The 19221-nt window shown below is 34.2% G+C and overlaps 1 protein-coding gene across 5 annotated transcripts in view; it reads left to right on the top strand.

The window, feature by feature from the left end:
- MAP3K7 (mitogen-activated protein kinase kinase kinase 7) overlaps positions 1-19221 on the top strand; it is an 85592-nt gene that overhangs the window by 28043 nt on the left and 38328 nt on the right. For 2 of the 5 annotated variants that reach the window (XR_006356332.1, XM_044002194.1), the window contains exons 6-12: positions 3926-4050; positions 5010-5138; positions 7954-8084; positions 10518-10599; positions 14371-14501; positions 15226-15355; positions 17156-17236. Coding sequence is in view for 4 of the 5 variants with exons in the window: in XM_044002194.1 (XP_043858129.1) it covers positions 3926-4050; positions 5010-5138; positions 7954-8084; positions 10518-10599; positions 14371-14501; positions 15226-15355; positions 17156-17236 (809 nt within the window). In the remaining variant the exon portion in view is untranslated. Of the gene's footprint in view, positions 1-3925; positions 4051-5009; positions 5139-7953; positions 8085-10517; positions 10600-11896; positions 11969-14370; positions 14502-15225; positions 15356-17155; positions 17237-19221 lie in introns of those variants that run through there. The other 3 variants (XM_044002197.1, XM_044002195.1, XM_044002198.1) reach the window with 3 other exon arrangements.

Genomic DNA, 19221 nt, shown 5'->3' with positions numbered 1-19221 from the left:
GGCGCTTTATCCACTGCACCACCTAGCTGCCCCTACCCCCATATATTTTCTCTTTTGTTTTTTGGTTTGGTTTGGTTTGGTTTGGTTTTTGGTTTGGTTCTTAATGAGCCAATTGGGGTTAAGTGACTTGCCCAGGGTCACACAGCTAGTAAGTGTGTATTAAGTGTCTGAGGCTGGATTTGAACTCAGGTACTCCTAACTCCAGGGCCGGTGCCCCATATATTTTCAAACGACACAACTCCTTTTTGCTAAATTGCCTGCTTCTACTCTGGGACCTAAGCTGAATTCTCTTTCTTCAAGTTCACAGAAGTCTGTGGAAGAACAGGGCCTTTCTTTCAATATGCCCTAGGTGACTTCAGTTCAGCTACCAGTTTTACCTTGACCCATGACATGAATTCTCCAACCACTCTTCAGATTAGAATATCAAAAAAAGATGGACTTTTGGAGGAGTGATCATCTGGGAGCTTTTCATTTTAAGTTTCCTAGATCTAGAGCTTGTATTGTACCTTCTTGGATTTCTTCTCCCAATGTTGGGTTGGTGGGGGTGTGGGTGGGGGTGATTTGTGTTTGTGTTGTGTTTTTCCCCCCCTGTATCTCCATTTTGTCAATTTTAAGAACTTTTTGGCAATCTGTATATTTTTGTGTGTGTGTGAGGCATTTGGGGTTAAGTGACTTGCCCAGGGTCACACAGCTAGTAAGTGTGTGTTAAGTGTCTGAGGTTGGATTTGAACTCAGGTACTCCTGAATCCAGGGCCGGTGCTCTATCCACTGCGCCATCTAGCTGCCCCTATACTTTTTCATTTAAGAAACTACACCATGCTAGTCGCTGAGGATACAAAACAAAACAGCCCATGCCCTCAGAAAACTTATCTTTTGGGGGAGAACGAACATGAACAAGGAAAAATTACATAATTTAAAATAATTTGAGATAGGCTTTGAACACTAAAAACCTAGAATCAGGATAGGATTCATATAGGGAAGTGGCACTTGAGCTGAACCTTACAGAAATCTAGGAGGTTCCATGAGGAGGAACTGAAGAGGGATGGATTTATCACCAGCAGCAAAGTCACTTTACTACTTACTAGTTGTGTGACCTTAGACAGGTCATTTTACTTTACTGCATAGATGTATAATAAGCCAAATATACATTCATGTACACAGATATATAAGCCAGCTATACATGTACATGTATGCAAATGAACTCTGTGTGTGTGTACTTTTCTCATTTATGGACTAGATCATTGGCATCAAATTAATGTAGAAATGAATCCCCGTGGGCCACATATTGACTTAGAAAGCCACAAATTAATAATATCAGTGTTTTATTGTATTTTTATTTGTTAAATGTTTCCCAATTGTATTTTCATCTGATTAAGACCACAGTCAGGAGTGTTGGGGGCCCAGCCCCAAGTTTGAGACCTCTGTACTACATTATTTCTTTGAACCATTCATTCCACATTCCAGCTCTTCAGTTCTATAGTTGTTTATATATGTCTATTCATACCTTTATCATATCTTCTTGAGTGTCTTGACTTTTATTCAATTTTTCATAGACAAATCTAAATGTATCCCAGTGTAATGGTCTTTCAATTCATGAATTCTTGTCTAGAAGTTGTATTTTGTCTATCTTATAAAACCATGTTTCAATGTGTCTCAGCTTTACTTTTGAATTGGGGGGGAGCATATTTTATGATTATCACATATCTCAGATCCATAATTGTTTTCTTAATGACAGTCTTTATTTTTGAGCTTTCAGTGTCTTCCTTTAACTGTTTTTAACTCATCTGTGCTAGGCATAACAACCCTTACACATAGTTCATATGTGCATTTGAAAGAATAAATAACCAAATGGATGAAATCACAGATTATTAAAAAGGTTTTTTTTTAAAAAATTCAGTTCATATATATGTATATGTATGTGTGTATATGTATATATATGTGTGACTTTAGATATGCCATTTCTTTAGAATCTAGGGATATATATGTATATATGTTTGTGTGTATATATATATGCGTGCCATTCATTTTACATGCAAATATGTATACATGTGTATGTGTGTGTGTATATATATATATATATATATATATATATATATACACACACACAATGTGTGTAAGTATCAGTACATATAAGCCAAGCATACCATAAATGAACCAACACTATATGAATATCCCTAACAACTAGAAGTTGAGTTAGTTATTTGAATAGTTGCCCAGATGAGCTTCATGTATGGTAATATTTCCAATAAAGACTATTTTGAATATATGTCCTATGCATATAAATAATATTGATGGCAAACAAATTATATGGAAGGAAACTAAATTTTTTCAATTTCTGACAATCCATTAGCCCAGACACATATTTTGGCAGTTCCACATCTATATCTAGTGAACTGGTACCTATTGTTGGCAACACAGGTATAGGCATGCTGAGCCAACTTTTGATATGAGTTGATATGAGTTGTTTATCAAGATACCTTGGTTAAATTTAACCATAAATTCTTGTTGATCTGTCTGATCAGAATTAAGGTATATTATTTTGCTTGAAAGGTTAATTAAAATTGGTAACTAAAGGATGTTTTCTGATATGTTCTTATTAAAGTCTAAACTGCTATGCAAAGACAAATTTTATTAGCAATTCATGTTTCTCTTAATAGGCAGAATCAGACAATTGTTTCTAGGTGAGGAAATGCTATGTGATAGTGATAGTTCTGATAGTGTAACAGTTGTGAAGCCCAGAGTCTAAAGATCAGAAAATTACTCCATTGGTATTTCATTTGATCATTTTAACCATAATTGGTTTAGAGGCTTTTTTCTTTTCTTTTTATCCTTTTTGTAAAAATGGAAATATTTAGTTGTAGCCATCTTAACTTTGACATTTTACTTAATAATTTATTCAAAAGGAGATTGCTTTTACTAACTCTAAGCAAACCAAATAAATGCTTCTTTCCTTTGATGTACAGGAACTAGATAGAAAATATTACTGGCTTTCATCATGGCAGAAAGCTGTTCAGATTTAATCTATGGGCCTGACTTTTCATAAGAAAAAACTAGTACCAAAGAAATTTATGGCACTTTGATTTTTATGGACACCAAAGATTTGCTTTTTCAAGTTACAGTTGTGTTAATTCACATTTACATATACTTAAAATTTGGAATATATAAGTAGTGATAAGAAAAACAATACAAAACCTTTAACTTTATTTGAATAAAGAAGTATTATATCACAGATGTAGAGCATCATCAGTGTCTGTCAAACCCCTTAGCTAATAATGATTTAAAGGTGATTTGTTGTTTTGTAACATGAAGTTTACTGCATTTAGTCTATAACTGCAAGCAAAAAGAAACACTTTCTACTTGAATGTTTTTATTGTTTAAAAATACTTTTAGTTTTCGTTAGTGTCATAATACACAAGAGTAACTAAGGTAGATAAATTCCATGGCTTTTCTCATTTTTGACTAGACTCAGTCTTCTGTTAATGAGACCTAAAAATGAGATATAGAGAATGACTTCAATAGAAGGGAGAAGTAAAAAGCAATGCGATTGACCATCTTCCATCAACTTTCCTTTTAGCTTATTCCCTCCTTTATTTGCTGAAAGTCCTAAAAAATACCTTATTTTTTTGTTTGTTTATTTATTGCCACATAGTTTTTCAGTAACCATATTGTGATAAAAGTAATGAGAGAATGACTTATAGGAAGTATGGATCTTGGAATTCTACTGAATAGAGATAAGATGAAAATTAAGTATTAAAATTAAGTATTCCTCTTCTATTATTTTTTAATCAAGCTCTAATACTTTATAAAAATAAAGTGATCAATTATAAATCTACAGAAGTTGAATAGATTTTGTTAATTCTACCAATTACATTTATTTTCCATTAGAATTACTTTACTGGTCTTACAACAGTTGTTGTTTTAACAGTTTGCTGCTGGTTGCTGGGGGGACAGTTCTAAAAATCTGTGATTTTGGTACTGCCTGTGACATTCAGACACACATGACCAACAACAAGGGAAGTGCTGCTTGGATGGCACCTGAAGTTTTTGAAGGTAAAATGATGATAGTTAGATGACCAAATTCTTCTATTAGATCAAAAAATAGTTTTTTTTAAAGTTCATAAGTCACTTAGGTGTTCTAAATAGTAAGGTAGATAGATATACATCTAAAATGTAAATACCATCTTAGGTTCTAAGTCCACAAAGAAAGATATGCATCATTTACATCTTCTCCACACATTGAGTTGTACATTTAAGAAATTTATGTTAGTACTAAAAAATTTAATTGAGTATGCTTTAGAAAGAATTTAGAGTAGTTGGACAAACGTATATTTGAGAAGACTACAAAATAGCAAATTGAACTAAATTTGAAGACATGCTTATATTGCCTTTAATTTTTCTATTACATTTCCATTTGCTACAGATTCCTAGTGATAATGACCAGTTTTGTGCATTTCAGGCATTTTATAAATTTTATAGTGTTTCTGTTGTGTAGACAGGATACTATTTTAAATGAAATTAATTGCAGTGAAACCTTTTTTTTTTAACTATAAACATTAATCCATTAGGAAATAAGAATTGTAACTAGATAAGTTCAGTTCAGTGAATGACCTAAAACATCATTTCCCCATTTAATATGGCTACAAAATACTTTAATGATATTTATTGCATTTTAGAAGAATCACCTTAGTAGCCTGGAAAAATTATGGGACCCCAACAAAGAATGGTTTCTCAGTCTCTGCATATTAAGTTGTGGAGTCTGGATGCTTTAAAACTTTTTTTTTTTTTTTAGTGAGGCAATTGGGGTCAAGTGACTTGCCCAGGGTCACACAGCTAGTAAGTGTTAAGTGTCTGAGGCTGGATTTGAACTCAGGTACTCCTGACTCCAGGGCCGGTGCTCTATCCACTGTGCCATCTAGCTGCCCCCACTTTAAAACTTTTTAAAAAGCACTTTATTTAAATGTTGTAAAGAAAAGGCATCAGATTATGCTAATTACTTTGTTTTCTTCTAGGTAGCAATTACAGTGAAAAATGTGATGTCTTCAGTTGGGGTATTATCCTTTGGGAAGTAATAACCCGTCGGAAACCTTTTGATGAGATTGGTGGTCCAGCTTTCCGCATAATGTGGGCTGTTCATAATGGTGAGTGAAAGGAAAAGTATTTATGTATGTATGTATGTATAGATGTAGATATAGATATACATATATCTATATATGAATGTATTTGTAATTTCTGTGAAAACTAGTTATACTTTTTTTCCCCATAAGAGTTTTCAGTATTTGTTGCAAAGTAGTTATCTCATTTTAGTAGATTCCTTAGAAAATGTGACATTTCTCAAAAGAATACCAAACTATTCACAGTTATATAAAAGATTTCTCCAGATAACTAATACTAAGAGAAATGTGAATCAGGACAACTCTGGGGTTTATCTCACACATCTAAGAATGTGACAAAGCTATAATCAATGTTGAAATCGTTATGAGACAATAAACACACTAATTGGTGGAACTGTTGAATTACTGCAACCATTTTAGAAAGCAGTTTGAAAGTATGCAAATAAAGATGAAAAAAATATCCATACTCTTTGACCCAGAGATAACACTACTAGGTGTATACTCCAAGGAGGTCATTAATATTCTTTTTAAGTCTTCACATGTAGGAAAATATTTATATTTTTGTGATATCCAAAAACTGGAAACAAAAGTAGATGCCCACCAGTTGAGGAATAGATAAACAAATTGTGGTATATGAATTTAATAGAAGATTTCTATATTTTAAGAAACTATAAATGTGACAGATTCAGAAGAGCAAGGGAAGATGAATGAAACGGGTACAGCCTCAAATTAGCAGAACTAAGAAAATAGTATATACAAAGAGCACAATGTAAAAGGAAAAGAAAAATCAGAAAACAATTAAGGATTTTTCAAAATTACCAACAACAAACGTGGCCCCAAGAAGAGATAGCTTCCCTGTACTCCTTTTTTTAAGTAGGAGTTCCATTGCATACAATGATTTTCTGAATTTTTTTTCAATGTATTGATCAGAGTTGCTGATTTTTTTCTCTTTTTGTTTTAACTTTCTTTTAAAAATACTTTTTGTTTTGTGAGATGGCTCTCAAAGTAGGTTGGAAGGGGGAATACAGGAAGAAATTTAGGCAATGTGAAAGCAAGAGATTTCAATACAAATTATTTTTATGTTATTGTTTTGGTTTGGTTTTGGGGTTTTTTTTTGCGGGGCAGTGAGGGTTAAGTGACTTGCCCAGGGTCACACGGCTAGTGACAAGTGACAAGTGTCTGAGGCTGGATTTGAACTCAGATCCTCCTGAATCCAAGGCCGGTACTTTATCCACTGCGCCACCTAGCTGCCCTCAAAAATTATTTTTAAAAGAATAAATCTCCTTTGGGAACAAAATTTTCTAACATAAACTCAATCTGAGCATAAAGAAGTTGGAGAATGTTCTTGTTTATAGGTTTTCAGTAAGTTTGGTAAATTGGTCCATTCAAAAGAAGGCATTATTTTAGAAATAAATGAAGGACCCCTACCTAGTTGTCCCTAAATTTCGTGTACTACAGATGCTGGCTGATAGCCTCAGGAATTCTTTTTATTTCTTTACAATCAATTAATTGCGATTTCTCCTCTCCAGCAAGCAATGTGAATTGTTGTTTTTTGACCTTCCCAACCCACAACTCTGTCCCTGTTTCTCATCTTTTCCCAGGGTAATAGAATTTTTCTTGGCAGTAGAATTGACTATAGCAAGGAGAAAGCAGGGTCAGAGCCTATTACCCTTCTTCTCTGACTCCTCCTTCCCTACTATTGCCAATGTTTCCCCCACTCTCCCATCTCACCTATTAGAATGACAGATCTAGACCTGGAGGGGTTCCCATATCATTTCACAGATGAGAAAACTGAGGCCCTGAGAGAGTAAGTGACTTGCCCAAGGTTACATGAGGAGTAGCAAACTTCAGAAGAAGATGCTTTGACTCTAGAGCCTCCTCCTTCAGCCTCCATCAGCCTGACTTGTACTGTATTTCTCATATGATATTCCAGGATCCTAGTTTGCCTGTGAAATAAACATAGGTGAATCTTCAGTCTTTTTAGACAATGCCTATTTGCATTGTTAACACCTATTTGCGATTTTGTTTTTTCTAAGATGGTCCAAGTAGGGGGGAAAAGAAAAGGTAAATCTGGCTTAGGAGGGTAGCATCTTCTTTCCTACCTATTGCTTCTTTTGTTTTTAGCAGTAAAAACACTAGATAACTGCCCAAATTTTGCATACTTATGTGGCTGCATTTCATTCTCCACTGGGCAAAAGAAGGAAAGAAACTCTCATTGGAAACAATAGACAGTGACAGGACAATGGGAAACAGCTTGATCAGTCCTTGTCACTCTTAGAAGGGGGTGGGGTGTGAGGGAGCCAAGTGAAACTGAATGACAGAACCCCTTGTCCCTAACTATATCTTACCTTCACCTCTTTGAGCCACCCTGACTCCACTCTCATTCCTGATTTCCTTATAGTCTACCACTTCCTATTAGCCACTCTGCTTCAAGCCATAAGAGTAGAGAGGATAATGGTACCAAACATCCTAAACTGGATTTTCAAATGTATTTTCCCATAAAATGCTCACTCATAATAGTGAGAGTCTGAGGTACTTGAAATATAAAATTATATATTAGGTACAAATGTCCTGTTTTGAACTTAGCCAGGAGAACCAAACCACCATTTAAAATGTTACTGGTTCAGGTCCTCCTGAATCCAAGGCTGGGGCTTTATCCACTGCACCACCTAGCTGCCCCTTAAAATGTTACTTTTAAACATTCAGAGTTGGAAACAACTTACAAATTTTTGCAAGACACATTCTTATTAAGTTGGGAATTGCTTATACCTACAAAGAGCTGACACCATCCTTGGTGTAAATAAACTAAATGTTTATATTTTGTCTCTAATTTTAATTATAGGTACTCGACCCCCACTGATCAAAAATTTGCCCAAGCCTATTGAAAGCTTAATGACCAGGTGTTGGTCAAAGGATCCTTCACAACGACCTTCCATGGAGGAAATTGTGAAAATAATGACTCACTTGATGCGGGTATAACTCTTCTTTTGAGGGGTCTTGGGTTTTGAAGTTTCGGAAAGTTTCACTTAAATGAGATTATGGTTAATTTTTTTAAATTTACAGGAGTTGTAGATTATCATTCACTTGATTAAGAATCAGGAAGACCAAGTTATGTTTCCACCTTTGTCACTAAAGAGCTATATGATAAACAAGTCATATATGAACAAGTCATTTTATAGGCTTCAATTTCCTCGTTTTGATATGAAAGAGTTGTATTAAAAAGACTCTGAGACCCTTCTAATTCTAATTTTCTGATTCTAATAATGTCCTTGACAAAATTTAAGTTATTTTAAATATTTTACTTTGATCAATTAGTCTTCTTCATACAAGAATGGAGATTTATATTCTTGTTGAAGATTTCTTTACATTTAAATACTTTAATTTTGGAAATACATTTACTAGACAATTCCTCTCTGGTTCGAGGTGAAATTTTTGAGTACCATTTTACTTGATGTAGGACATTTTATAAATGATGGCAAGATTATTCACTTAAAAATTCTTCAGTCAGACTTATAGCAGCATCATTATAGACTTTAGAGTTGAAAGGAGGCTTAATTCCATTCATCAAGCTGAAGTGGCTAGAATGATAGACTTGGAATCAGAAGACTGGTTTGAATTCTGCCTTGTATACACTTAACAATTCTATAACCATGACAGAATCACTTAGAGCTTTCATTTGTCATTTGTAAAATGAGGAAAATAAATAATGTACTGTCTATGTTATAGGTTGTTGGGGAAAAGCATTTTACAACTCTGAAACCACTGTCAAAATGTGCATTTTTATTGGTCTTTTTAAAATAATACACCAGTTATTCCTCAACCATTTTATTTCTTTGCATAGTAATTTGCCATGGCCTTCATTTTAAAAAGATCATGTTTATGTTAAAGTAGCTGAGTTCTTAAGAATGATTTCTGTATTGTGAAAATCTGACAAGGTTTAGCTCCCAGGATTTAAGATTGACTGTAGGGGGCAGCTAGGTGGCTCAGTGGATAGAGCACTGGCCCTGGATTCAGGAGGACCTGAGTTCAAATGTGGCCTCAGACACTTGACACTTACTAGCTGTGTGACCCCAGGCAAGTCACTTAACCCCAGTTGTCCCACCCAAAAAAAAAAAAAAAAGATTGACTGTAGTTGTGTCTCAATAGTGTTGAAACAAACATCATTTGGATCAGTTCAGTCAAAATAAGTAGACATTCTTGTGAAGATAATTAAACTAATTGTTTGATGCAACTAATTCATCTGTAGTTAACCAACTAATCTGAGCACTAATTCTGTATACAGAATCAAAAGGTCTGATCTTTATCCTCAAGAAATTTAGTGCTTATGGATTTGGTGGATTTGTGTCATAGGTATCTTGGTTAGTTTGACAAAATGTTTTTTTCTTAATTCATTTTTCTTTTTAGTCTATATGTCCCAAGGCTAGTATTATTTAAGTTGCTATAAGTTAGCCTGGTGAAAATGATCATACTAGGTCTAGTGGGTGTTTAAAAGATTATTTAAAAGATTATTTTAAAAGATTATTAAGTTGTTGAGATTACAGAATTTTCAATATTAGTCCTTGACAGTAGCAATTATTTCAGCATTTGGCTAACATTGCTGCAAATACATTTTAATGTCTTTTTAAAAAAAATATCCTTTTAAAAATATTGTTAGCTTCATAGCTGGCTCTGTGATGTCATTGATATGGGTGCTGGGTGCACTGATATAAATCAAACCCTTCTACACCTTCTCTATACTGTGATGATTGTAGGTATCCTTCAGTAACTACTCTATAGTGGATCCAACATGTACAAGGCCTTGCTATGATTTTCTCAATATTTCCAGGGTACCAGTAAACACTTATTTGTGCCAAAATGGACAACTCAGTTCAAGGGAAAAGAAACAATTTTATAATGAATATATTATTTATGTTGTGGTTATGACTTGTTATAATCAATCTGTGGGTCAAAAGTACTTAAATGTAAAGAAATCTTCATCAAGAATATAAATCTCCATTCTTGTATGAAGAAGACTAATTGATCAAAGTAAAATATTAAAAATAACTTAAATTTTGTCAAGGACATTATTAGAATCAGAAAATTAGAATTAGAAGGGTCTCAGAGTCTTTTTAATACAACTCTTTCATATCAAAATGAGGAAATTGAAGCCTATAACACAATTCTGTGTTAGAATGTGTTTCAGTTCCTTCAAATTACTGATTATTTAGTAGCTCTATTTACTATGGTATCATCCATGTTAAGATACAGACTAAATATATAAAAAAATGATAAGTATCTAAGGCCCAACTTTCACCCAGGTTTATGTTTTGGGAGAATCCCACATTTAGTATTCTATAGTTTAAAAAATTGAGGTACTTGTTACATAGTGGACACTTATGTTAAATTATAATTTACATTTTTATACAGTACTTTCCAGGAGCAGATGAGCCATTGCAATATCCTTGTCAGTATTCAGATGAAGGACAAAGTAACTCTGCCACAAGCACAGGTAGGTGGAGAAGTTAAAATGCTAATAACTTGATTCTTCTCTAAACCTATGAAATTATCATCAACAAGCAAAAGAATGACATCTAAATTAGCATTTATTTTTCTTCATTTCATATGATCAAGTGCAATTTTAGTTTCCAGGTGCATCAGTCTATGTTACAGTATCTATACTAAAAAGGTATTGTAGGCCATAAAGAACTGCTAAGAAGTCTGAATTCTCACATGATTATTTGTAAATGAGTTGAATATCATATTGGTGTTGGCTTTTCTTTTTGTTTTTGTTTTTTCTTTCTTTCTTTATTTCTTTTCTTTCTTTTTTTTGTATATAAGGGGGAAGATCTGAAAAGCTGAAGTCTAGTCTAGCATTTCTCATTAAGGTTCCAAATCTTGTGTTGTAATAAATGATGATGGTAGCTATATTTTGTGGTCATCGAAAAAACCATAACCCTAACAAAAACTGCTTGACAAAATTTGGTTTTAAAGTATTTTAATTTAAAATTCAGATTAAATTCTTTTTGATTTAATTTATATTGGAGCTTTGCTTTCTAAAATTTGAAATTATAAATATAAATTCAAATTAAAAATTAAAAAACTTTTCTTTGCTGGGAATGTTGGCTTTTAATTTCATTTTTTCATTTATGGATATTAGACCTTACACAGCAATTATATGATATGAGGAAAATAAGAAAGTATAGAGCCCATGTATATTAAAAGATCCTTCTGAAGTAATAACAAGGAAAGATTTTTCTGAGGGCTAAAACTTTATCTAGTTGGATACTATTTCTCCTAGCTCAGTCCTACAGATACCATATATTCAGGGTCTCCAAGCCCAGGTAGAGATTTATAATTTCCTAAGGTGACATGAATTTAGGTTTCTTTTCCTCTATTTTTACTACTCTCATTCACACCCACTTGCCTGGACTATAAAATAGAATCCTGAAGAGTTTTTCCCCAACTTCTAGTGTCATTTTTGTCTTGTCCAACTGTCAACATAATTTTAATGTACACTTAAGTGTTTGCCCTACTCAATCCACTTTACAATGTGTAAAGGCTTTCCCTATTCAAACATTATCATTCACTATTGCACATAGAATAAACCAGTCTCCAAAGCCTGGTATTTTAAGTCTTCCACAGTCTGACTGGATCTTGTCCTACCTCTCTCATCTCCCTGCCTTTGTATATATTGTCTGCCAACCTTGCAACGTTCTTCCTTCACATACCTGCCTCTTGAAATCCTTCTCCTCTTCTTTCTGGACTCAGCTCAGCTCTGCCAATAAATCTGAGAAAAGAAAACATTATGAGACTAGGAGATACAGCCTGTATAAAAGCATGGAAGGAGGAGATGAAATTTCATGTGTAGAGAGCAGCAGGTAGGCCAATTTGGAAGGAATAATAAAGTATGTGAAGGGGAGTAATCTGAAATTGGTCTGAAACCGTAGACTGGAACCAGATTGTGAAGAGTTGTAAATGTGGAGCTGAGGGATTTATCTTCTATCTAGAAGCAGTAGGGAGATACCAAAGCATCTGGAGTAGTTCAGACCTGAGCTTTAAGAATGTCATTTTGGCATATTTATAAAAGATAGATGAGAGAACTTTGGGACTAAAAGCAGAGAAGCCAATTAGGCAGCCACTGGAATAGTATAGGCAGGAGCTGATGACATTCTGGCTAGGTTAGTAACCACATGACTGAAGAAAAGGAAGTAGACCTATGAGATATTGTAGAGGTGTTTTGTTTGTTTGTTTTTTCAGGTTAAACATTTTTATTTATATTTTTCTGTTCCAATCTCTAACCCTCCTTCCTTCCCTCCCCTCCTCCCAAGGCAGCAAACAATCCATTATGTGTTATACACATATAATCATGCAAAACATCACCATATTTGTCACTTAATAAAAGAATGTGAAAAATAGCATGCTTCAGTCTGTTGCATTAATATCAGTTCTTTCTTTGGAGGTGGATAGTATGTTTCATCAATATTCTTTTGGGATTGCCTTAGGTTATTGTATTGTTGAGAATAGTCAAGTCATTCGTAGTTCTTCATTGAACAGTGTTGCTGTCTCTGTGCACAGTGTTCTCTTGGTTCTGCTCACTTCAATATACATCATTTCATACATGTCTTTCCAAGATTTTTTTAAATCATCCTGTTTGTCATTTCTTACTGCATAGTAATATTTCATTACCATCATATACCACTGTTTGTTTAGCCATTCCTCAATTGATGGGTATTCTTTTGATTTCCAATTTTTAGCCACCACAAAAAGAACTGCTATCAATTTTTTTTTTTATAAATAGATGTTTTTTTCTCTTTTGAGAGATATAAACCAAGTAGTGGTATTGCTGGATCAAAGGGTATAGCCCTTTGGGCATAGTTCCAAATTGCTCTCCAGAATAGTTGAATCTTTTCACAACTCCACCAACAGTGGATTAGCATCCCAGTTTTCCCACAATCCCTCCAACAACCAATATTTTCCATTCTTGTTATATTTGCCATACTGATAGGTGTAAGGTGATATCTCAGAGATATTGTAGAGGTTGAATCAGTGAGGCTTGTCACAGATTGGCAAGGAAGAGTGAAGAGTCAAGGACTGTGAACCAAGGTTGTGCACCTAGGTTACTAGAAAGATATCCCACTACAGAATTAGGGGGATAAGAAGAAGGACTGGGCTTAGGGATAAAGAAACTGAGTTTTGTTTCAGACTTGCTAAGTTTAAAATGCCTATGGCACATCTAAGTAGAAATGTCCAGTAGAGTCAGTGCTACAGGACTGGAGCTTCCCAGGAGAGAAGTGAGGGTTGTATATATAGATCTGAGAGTGATATGAATAAAAATCACACCAATTAAAGCTATTAAGATGACTGAGGGATGGCCCAGGACCCTATTTCGTACATACAGGGAATGACTTGGATGATGATTGAAGCAGAGGAGACTGAGATGGAGCAGCCAGGCAGTATGTAGACAGAAGCCAGGAGAGAGGAGGGTATTGGTCTCAGAAGTATCAGAAAGGTCAAGGAAGAGAAAGACTAAGAAAGGGCCATTTCTTTCTAGATGGTCTGTAGTAACCAAAGGCCTCCTACCATTGTCCATACTCCTTACCCTCCCATTCCCACCCCTGCTTGTTCTTATATTTATTCACATGAGTATAACCTTCCTAATAAAATATAATAAACATTTATTAAGCATCTGCTATATGCCAGACACTATGCTAAGTGCTGGAGGTACAAATAAGAAAAAGACAAGCCGTACCCTCAAGGAGTTTACAGTCTAATGGAGGAAGACAAGAAGAGGGGAGGCCTCAATAGAGAGATGACGCTAGAATTAAGGGGTCTCAGAATAGACTTCCTTTATAAGATGAGATGTTAGCTGGGACTTCAAGGAAGTCAAGGAATCCAGGAGGCCAAATATGGGAAGGAAGAGCATTCCAAGCATGGGAAAACAGCCATTGAAACTGCCCAGAGTTGGGAGATGGAGTGTCGTGTTGAAGGAATAGCAAGGAGGCCAGTGGCACTGGATTGCATAGTCCATGAGGAGATGTTAGGAGTTTAAGATGTGAGAAGACTGGAAAAGTGGGGGACAAGAGGGTAGGTTGTAAAAGTCTTTTAGGATTTTATATTTGAGAGAGGAAGTAATAGCAATGTGTAAATGTGGTGTTGTTTTTGTTATTACTGTTAAAAATTACATCACCACCATATCAGTATATTGCTTTAAGGTTTACACAACTTTCCTCACAACATTATATATTAAATTAAACTGTTATAAACATTTTTGCCTTCATAGGTTCATTCATGGACATCACTTCTACAAATACCAGTAATAAGAGTGACACTAATATGGAACAGATTCCAGCAACAAATGATACCATTAAGCGCTTAGAATCAAAATTGTTGAAAAATCAAGCCAAACAACAGGTTTGTTGAGTGAAAAATTATGCCTCCATCTTGTCAGTAGTATAATCTTTTCTACATAAACAGAACTGATTAATTTATGAGAATGCCTTATCTCCTGTGCATATTTTCTCCTCCTGTTCTTTTGTTCAGTATCCATTATTTCCCATTATACAGTTCTCTGTCCTCTTGTTACTTAAGCAAGTAATCAGCCTGGATAGACCTAGTTGTAAAATTAATTTTTCCTCAAATCTACTTTCCACCATCCTGTTATTCTCCCTTATAATGAACATTGTTTTTTCCATCTTGTATGGCATCTTTCATGTCATCAGCCAACAAAATCTCCTACTATTAGCACAGTAAGTATATATCTGAAGCCTTGTTTTGTACATTGGCCTGCTCATATACAGGAAACAATTTCACACCTGCTTTTAGTGGTATTAATATTTGTTTTGTTTTATCATGACAGTTATCCATTTGAAATTACTTCAGCAATTAATTTTGTTCTTGTGCCTTCAGGCAGTTTAACAAAGGTCAATTAACAAATGGAGGACAATTATCTCCCAGAAGTATAGGGGCTGCCCTCATGAATCTTGCCAGTATCTTACAATTTTCCAGTCTTCCTAGAGGAGATAGTCTTGAAAAAGGCCCAAGTTAGCACCTTCCTCCCTCCAGATTGCCCCCTGAAGGAAACTTCATCATAAATTTCCAAGTGTCAGTTATTCAAACAGTTCTACAATTTCAACAGAGTGATTCTGGGCGTTTAAGCATGGGAGCATCTCGAGGAAGCAGTGTGGAAAGTTTGCCACCATCATCAGAGGGCAAGAGGATGAGTGCTGACATGTCTGAAATAGAAGCAAGAATAGCTGCTACCACAGGTAAAAAAAGGAAATGCAGGTATATGAGGTGGAGAGCAATAGCAAGTATTTTATCATGGGAATAAGTTTTCAAATAGATTTATCTGTTATATTTTTGTTGGGATAATGGTTTGTTTGGTTTTCTATATAGTGGGTGTCTGGTGGTGGTTGTTTGGTGTTTTTTTTGTTTTTGTTTTTTTCCCTTTTTGTCTTAACAAAACAAAATAGAAGTTGGTTTAACAATTAGCAGTTCACTTAAGGATACATTTTTTTTACAAAATTTAAAAATTATTAAAGATTAACTTGAAAATAAACATGTTCCTTGAAGTTCAGAGGAGAAAATGAAAATACTATAATTTACTTTAAAGTATTGTTCATATCAAACAAAGCCTTTATCAAGCATAACCCAGCTCATACTTAAACTGAAAAAACTATTGGAAGAAACCAAAATTCTTGCCAAACAAAGATTGTCATATCTCTGCCAATAGATTGTAAATGATGTGATTTATGTAGGTTATTTCCTACTGAATGACAAAATATTTTGTTTTAAATTTGGCAGAAAACTGTGTTCTGAAGCCCAAGATTAGATAGTCCTCCCTGCCTGCTGTTCCCCATATGAGCATGGATAATTGAGTTAACTGTGGTTATTTTTCATTTGGAGAAATACTCAGTAGTTTTTTTATTGGATTCTTAAAGAAAATAGTTTTATTTATACTGATATGGTTTTGTCTTTTCACATTCTTAAAATATGTCATCATGAAAGATAGCGGATTGGAAATTAAAAGGTACATGCTTATTTAACATAATGGAGCTAATGAAATCTGTACCTTTTTCCTAGCCAAGTTTTCAGTTACTGTTATTTGTTCTCTCTAAAAATAAGGTTTTCCTTTTGTCATGATAGAAATCAATCAAATTACCAAAAAAGAAAAAGACACACACACATTTAGATAGTAGCCTTCTCAAGAAAAGTAAATGTTGCCCCCAAAATGCTGATCAGAAAAAGGTATCCTCAACTCTATAATGCTGGGGGGGGGTTGTTCTGGAACCATTTGCTGTGAGAGTGAGTGAACCAGTCAGTATGCAAAGCTGACCCTATTGATCAAGAGCTGACAGGCACATACATACTTAAGACATGGCAAGAATGCTTTATTTTTTTAAAAATTGCAATTTAGTGTATGCATTTGAAACCATTACAAATCTAGTTATATATGTTTTAATATGAGATCCACTTTTACCCTAAGAATAAGTTTGTGTGGTTATAAGGGTTTTTATGAAAAGTTAGAAATAATTTCTTTGGTTTTCATTTATATTTAGTTTTACTCTATAGGACTGATGGTCATGTTCAAGAAAAGACTAGCATCTGCTTTTGATATATATACATATATTTTCATATTTTGTGTAATTAGAATACTATTCATAACTTATATACTTTGATCCTCCCCCTCTCATACTGTTCCCATAACACTCTAGTGTCTCATATAATGCTGAATAGGCAGGGTTATTTTCCCCCAACAGACACTTTTAAGAATTTCCCTCCTCATTGCCAAGCAGCTTTGTCCATCTTTGTCTGTCTGTCTGTTTTGTTTTTATCTTGGCTTAATTCAAACTAATGTGTCTGAAGTGTTGTATTAGTTGTTGTGGTTCGCCTTTAATCTCTGCTTTTCTTTTGTAAGCATGGATGAAAAATTAGATAGTTCTGCATGTAGTTTTGCATGGTGTTAACATAACTATAGTAAAAGTATTATGTTTTTGTAGTTAATCATTCTGTATGTTACTTTTTGTAGTGGTTTGCATGTGTATTGTATATGTGTGTTTTTGCAGCCTGTTCCAAGCCTAAACGGGGCCATCGTAAAACTGCTTCATTTGGCAACATTCTGGATGTCCCTGAGATCGTCATATCAGGTATCACAGACCACTTGAGTTGGTCTAATAACTAAGAAGCTGAAATAATGACCCACCATATTAAATTAAACAGAAATAAATACTTCTTGCTCCAATTTTTTAGAAACCATGCAAATAACCATTTAAAAGGAAGTGATTCCTTGCATGAAGTAATCAGTCTGGCTAGTGGAAACATTATTAGAAAGTTGGGCTTGAAAAAATGGCTCAGATGTCAAAATATAATTGAAAAAGCTAACATTTTCTAGAAGGAGAGAGCATGACTGCTGGAATTGATAGAATTCCTCTCATCTTGAAATGAGATATTAAGTGTTTGCTAAATTAGAAGGGTCTCTGCCTTCCTAGAACCTAGCAGAAAAAGGCAATGACTTTTAATTCTCCTACTCCCAGTTCCTAGATCCTCTTCTTTTTCAGTTTATTTCTTTTGCACTCACTACCAGTTTAACATCCTGCCTCTTTCTGTAGGTAGCAGCTGAAATGTGGAGTTCACAAGGGGGGAAAGGGATTTCATAATTGCCATTTTACTTCATTTGGAAAGCAAAAATAATGTAGAATTCCAAAATACGATGTTTTGCTGTATATGTTACTAAAAAAAAATCTTACATATGAACAAGATAGTTCTGATTCTGTACTATTATCAGGATAATCATTTTAAGTTAGAAGAATAGTTTGTGACTTTTGCACCTAATCCACACATGGTACTGTATAGTCAGATTGATTTTTCTTTGTTTTTGTATTTTACCAGGTACTGTATAGTCAGATTGATTTTTCTTTGTTTTTGTATTTTACCAGTTGTTAGATAACTGTAAAACAGGGTATTCAATGAAAGCAGCACATTGTTTGACTTTCGTTCTATTTAGTTGCCTTTCCCTCTCCTAATCCCTTGTTGGAATTTTTTCTCCTTTGGACTATTCTGGACTTAATCCAAGTAATTAATTGAAATGAGTGACCCTCTTAGTCAAAAGTAAAAGAACTTATTTAAATGTTTGAACAGGGGAAATTTATTAAATACAGTTTGTTTATTCTGATGCCCTGAGATCTAGCAGATATTCTAAAATTTATTTTACTCCATTACTACTTCTATGACAGTATACAGTTTTGCATTCCTATCTACAGTTTATGTTTGTCTTAAAGCTACTTATTATTATGTTTCATTTACATAAGAAAAGATTGTTAGAAAGATGAAAAATTAAAACTTTGATTTATTTCTAATATCTTGGTTTTTTAAATTTTGAAGTAATATGTTAACTTCAGAGATTTTTATCCAACCAGAATGGCTTTTAAGTTTAAGAAATTAATTTGGAACATACATATACTCTGAAAATGTTGCCATTCTTTCATGGTACTGAACCCTGACTGAAATAACAGTTGAATGCTTAAAGAAATCAGGGCAGTAGTAAGGTAGCTAGTCTTTTAGTTGAGCACTAAAAATTCTACAAAGAAAACAAATTTAGATTGAAATAAAAAACTTCTTGATGATTCATGCTATATAAAGTTTGATTGGAGAATCTAAGGAAACTTGATGTTGAAAAGAGAAGACTTAGGAGAGACAGAATAGCTATTTTCCATATATCTAAAGAATTGTCCCCAAAGGGTAGAACTAGGAGTAGTTAGTTGAGTAAGTTGCTTAAAGGAAAGTTTAGACTTGATAAAAAGTAAACACTCTAACCCTAACAGCCTGAGCTATTCAAAAGTAATGAATGGGTGACCAGGTGACCACTTGTTAGTTATGTTGTAGGAGGCATTCTGATTCAAGTATAATTTGGACATGATGACTGAGGATTCTTCTGGCTCAAATTCTGTGTGATTCTGTAAATGGAAGGAGGAAATTATCTATAACCTACCAAGTAGTATTAGTGATATTGAGCATGTGGCTTTCTGCATGGCTTTGCTTTGTATGGTCAGTGTTGTGTTTGGAAATAAATACCTTGCCTTCACTATAAATTCAGGTGGAGCTGTACATTTAAATCATACAAGAATCTCATGTC

The sequence above is a fragment of the Dromiciops gliroides genome, chromosome 4 (assembly GCF_019393635.1).
Source record: "Dromiciops gliroides isolate mDroGli1 chromosome 4, mDroGli1.pri, whole genome shotgun sequence".
NCBI classification, from domain to species: Eukaryota; Metazoa; Chordata; class Mammalia; order Microbiotheria; family Microbiotheriidae; genus Dromiciops; species Dromiciops gliroides.
The sequence above is the reverse complement of the archived record's forward strand: the minus strand, read 5'-3'. Positions and strand labels throughout refer to the sequence as shown.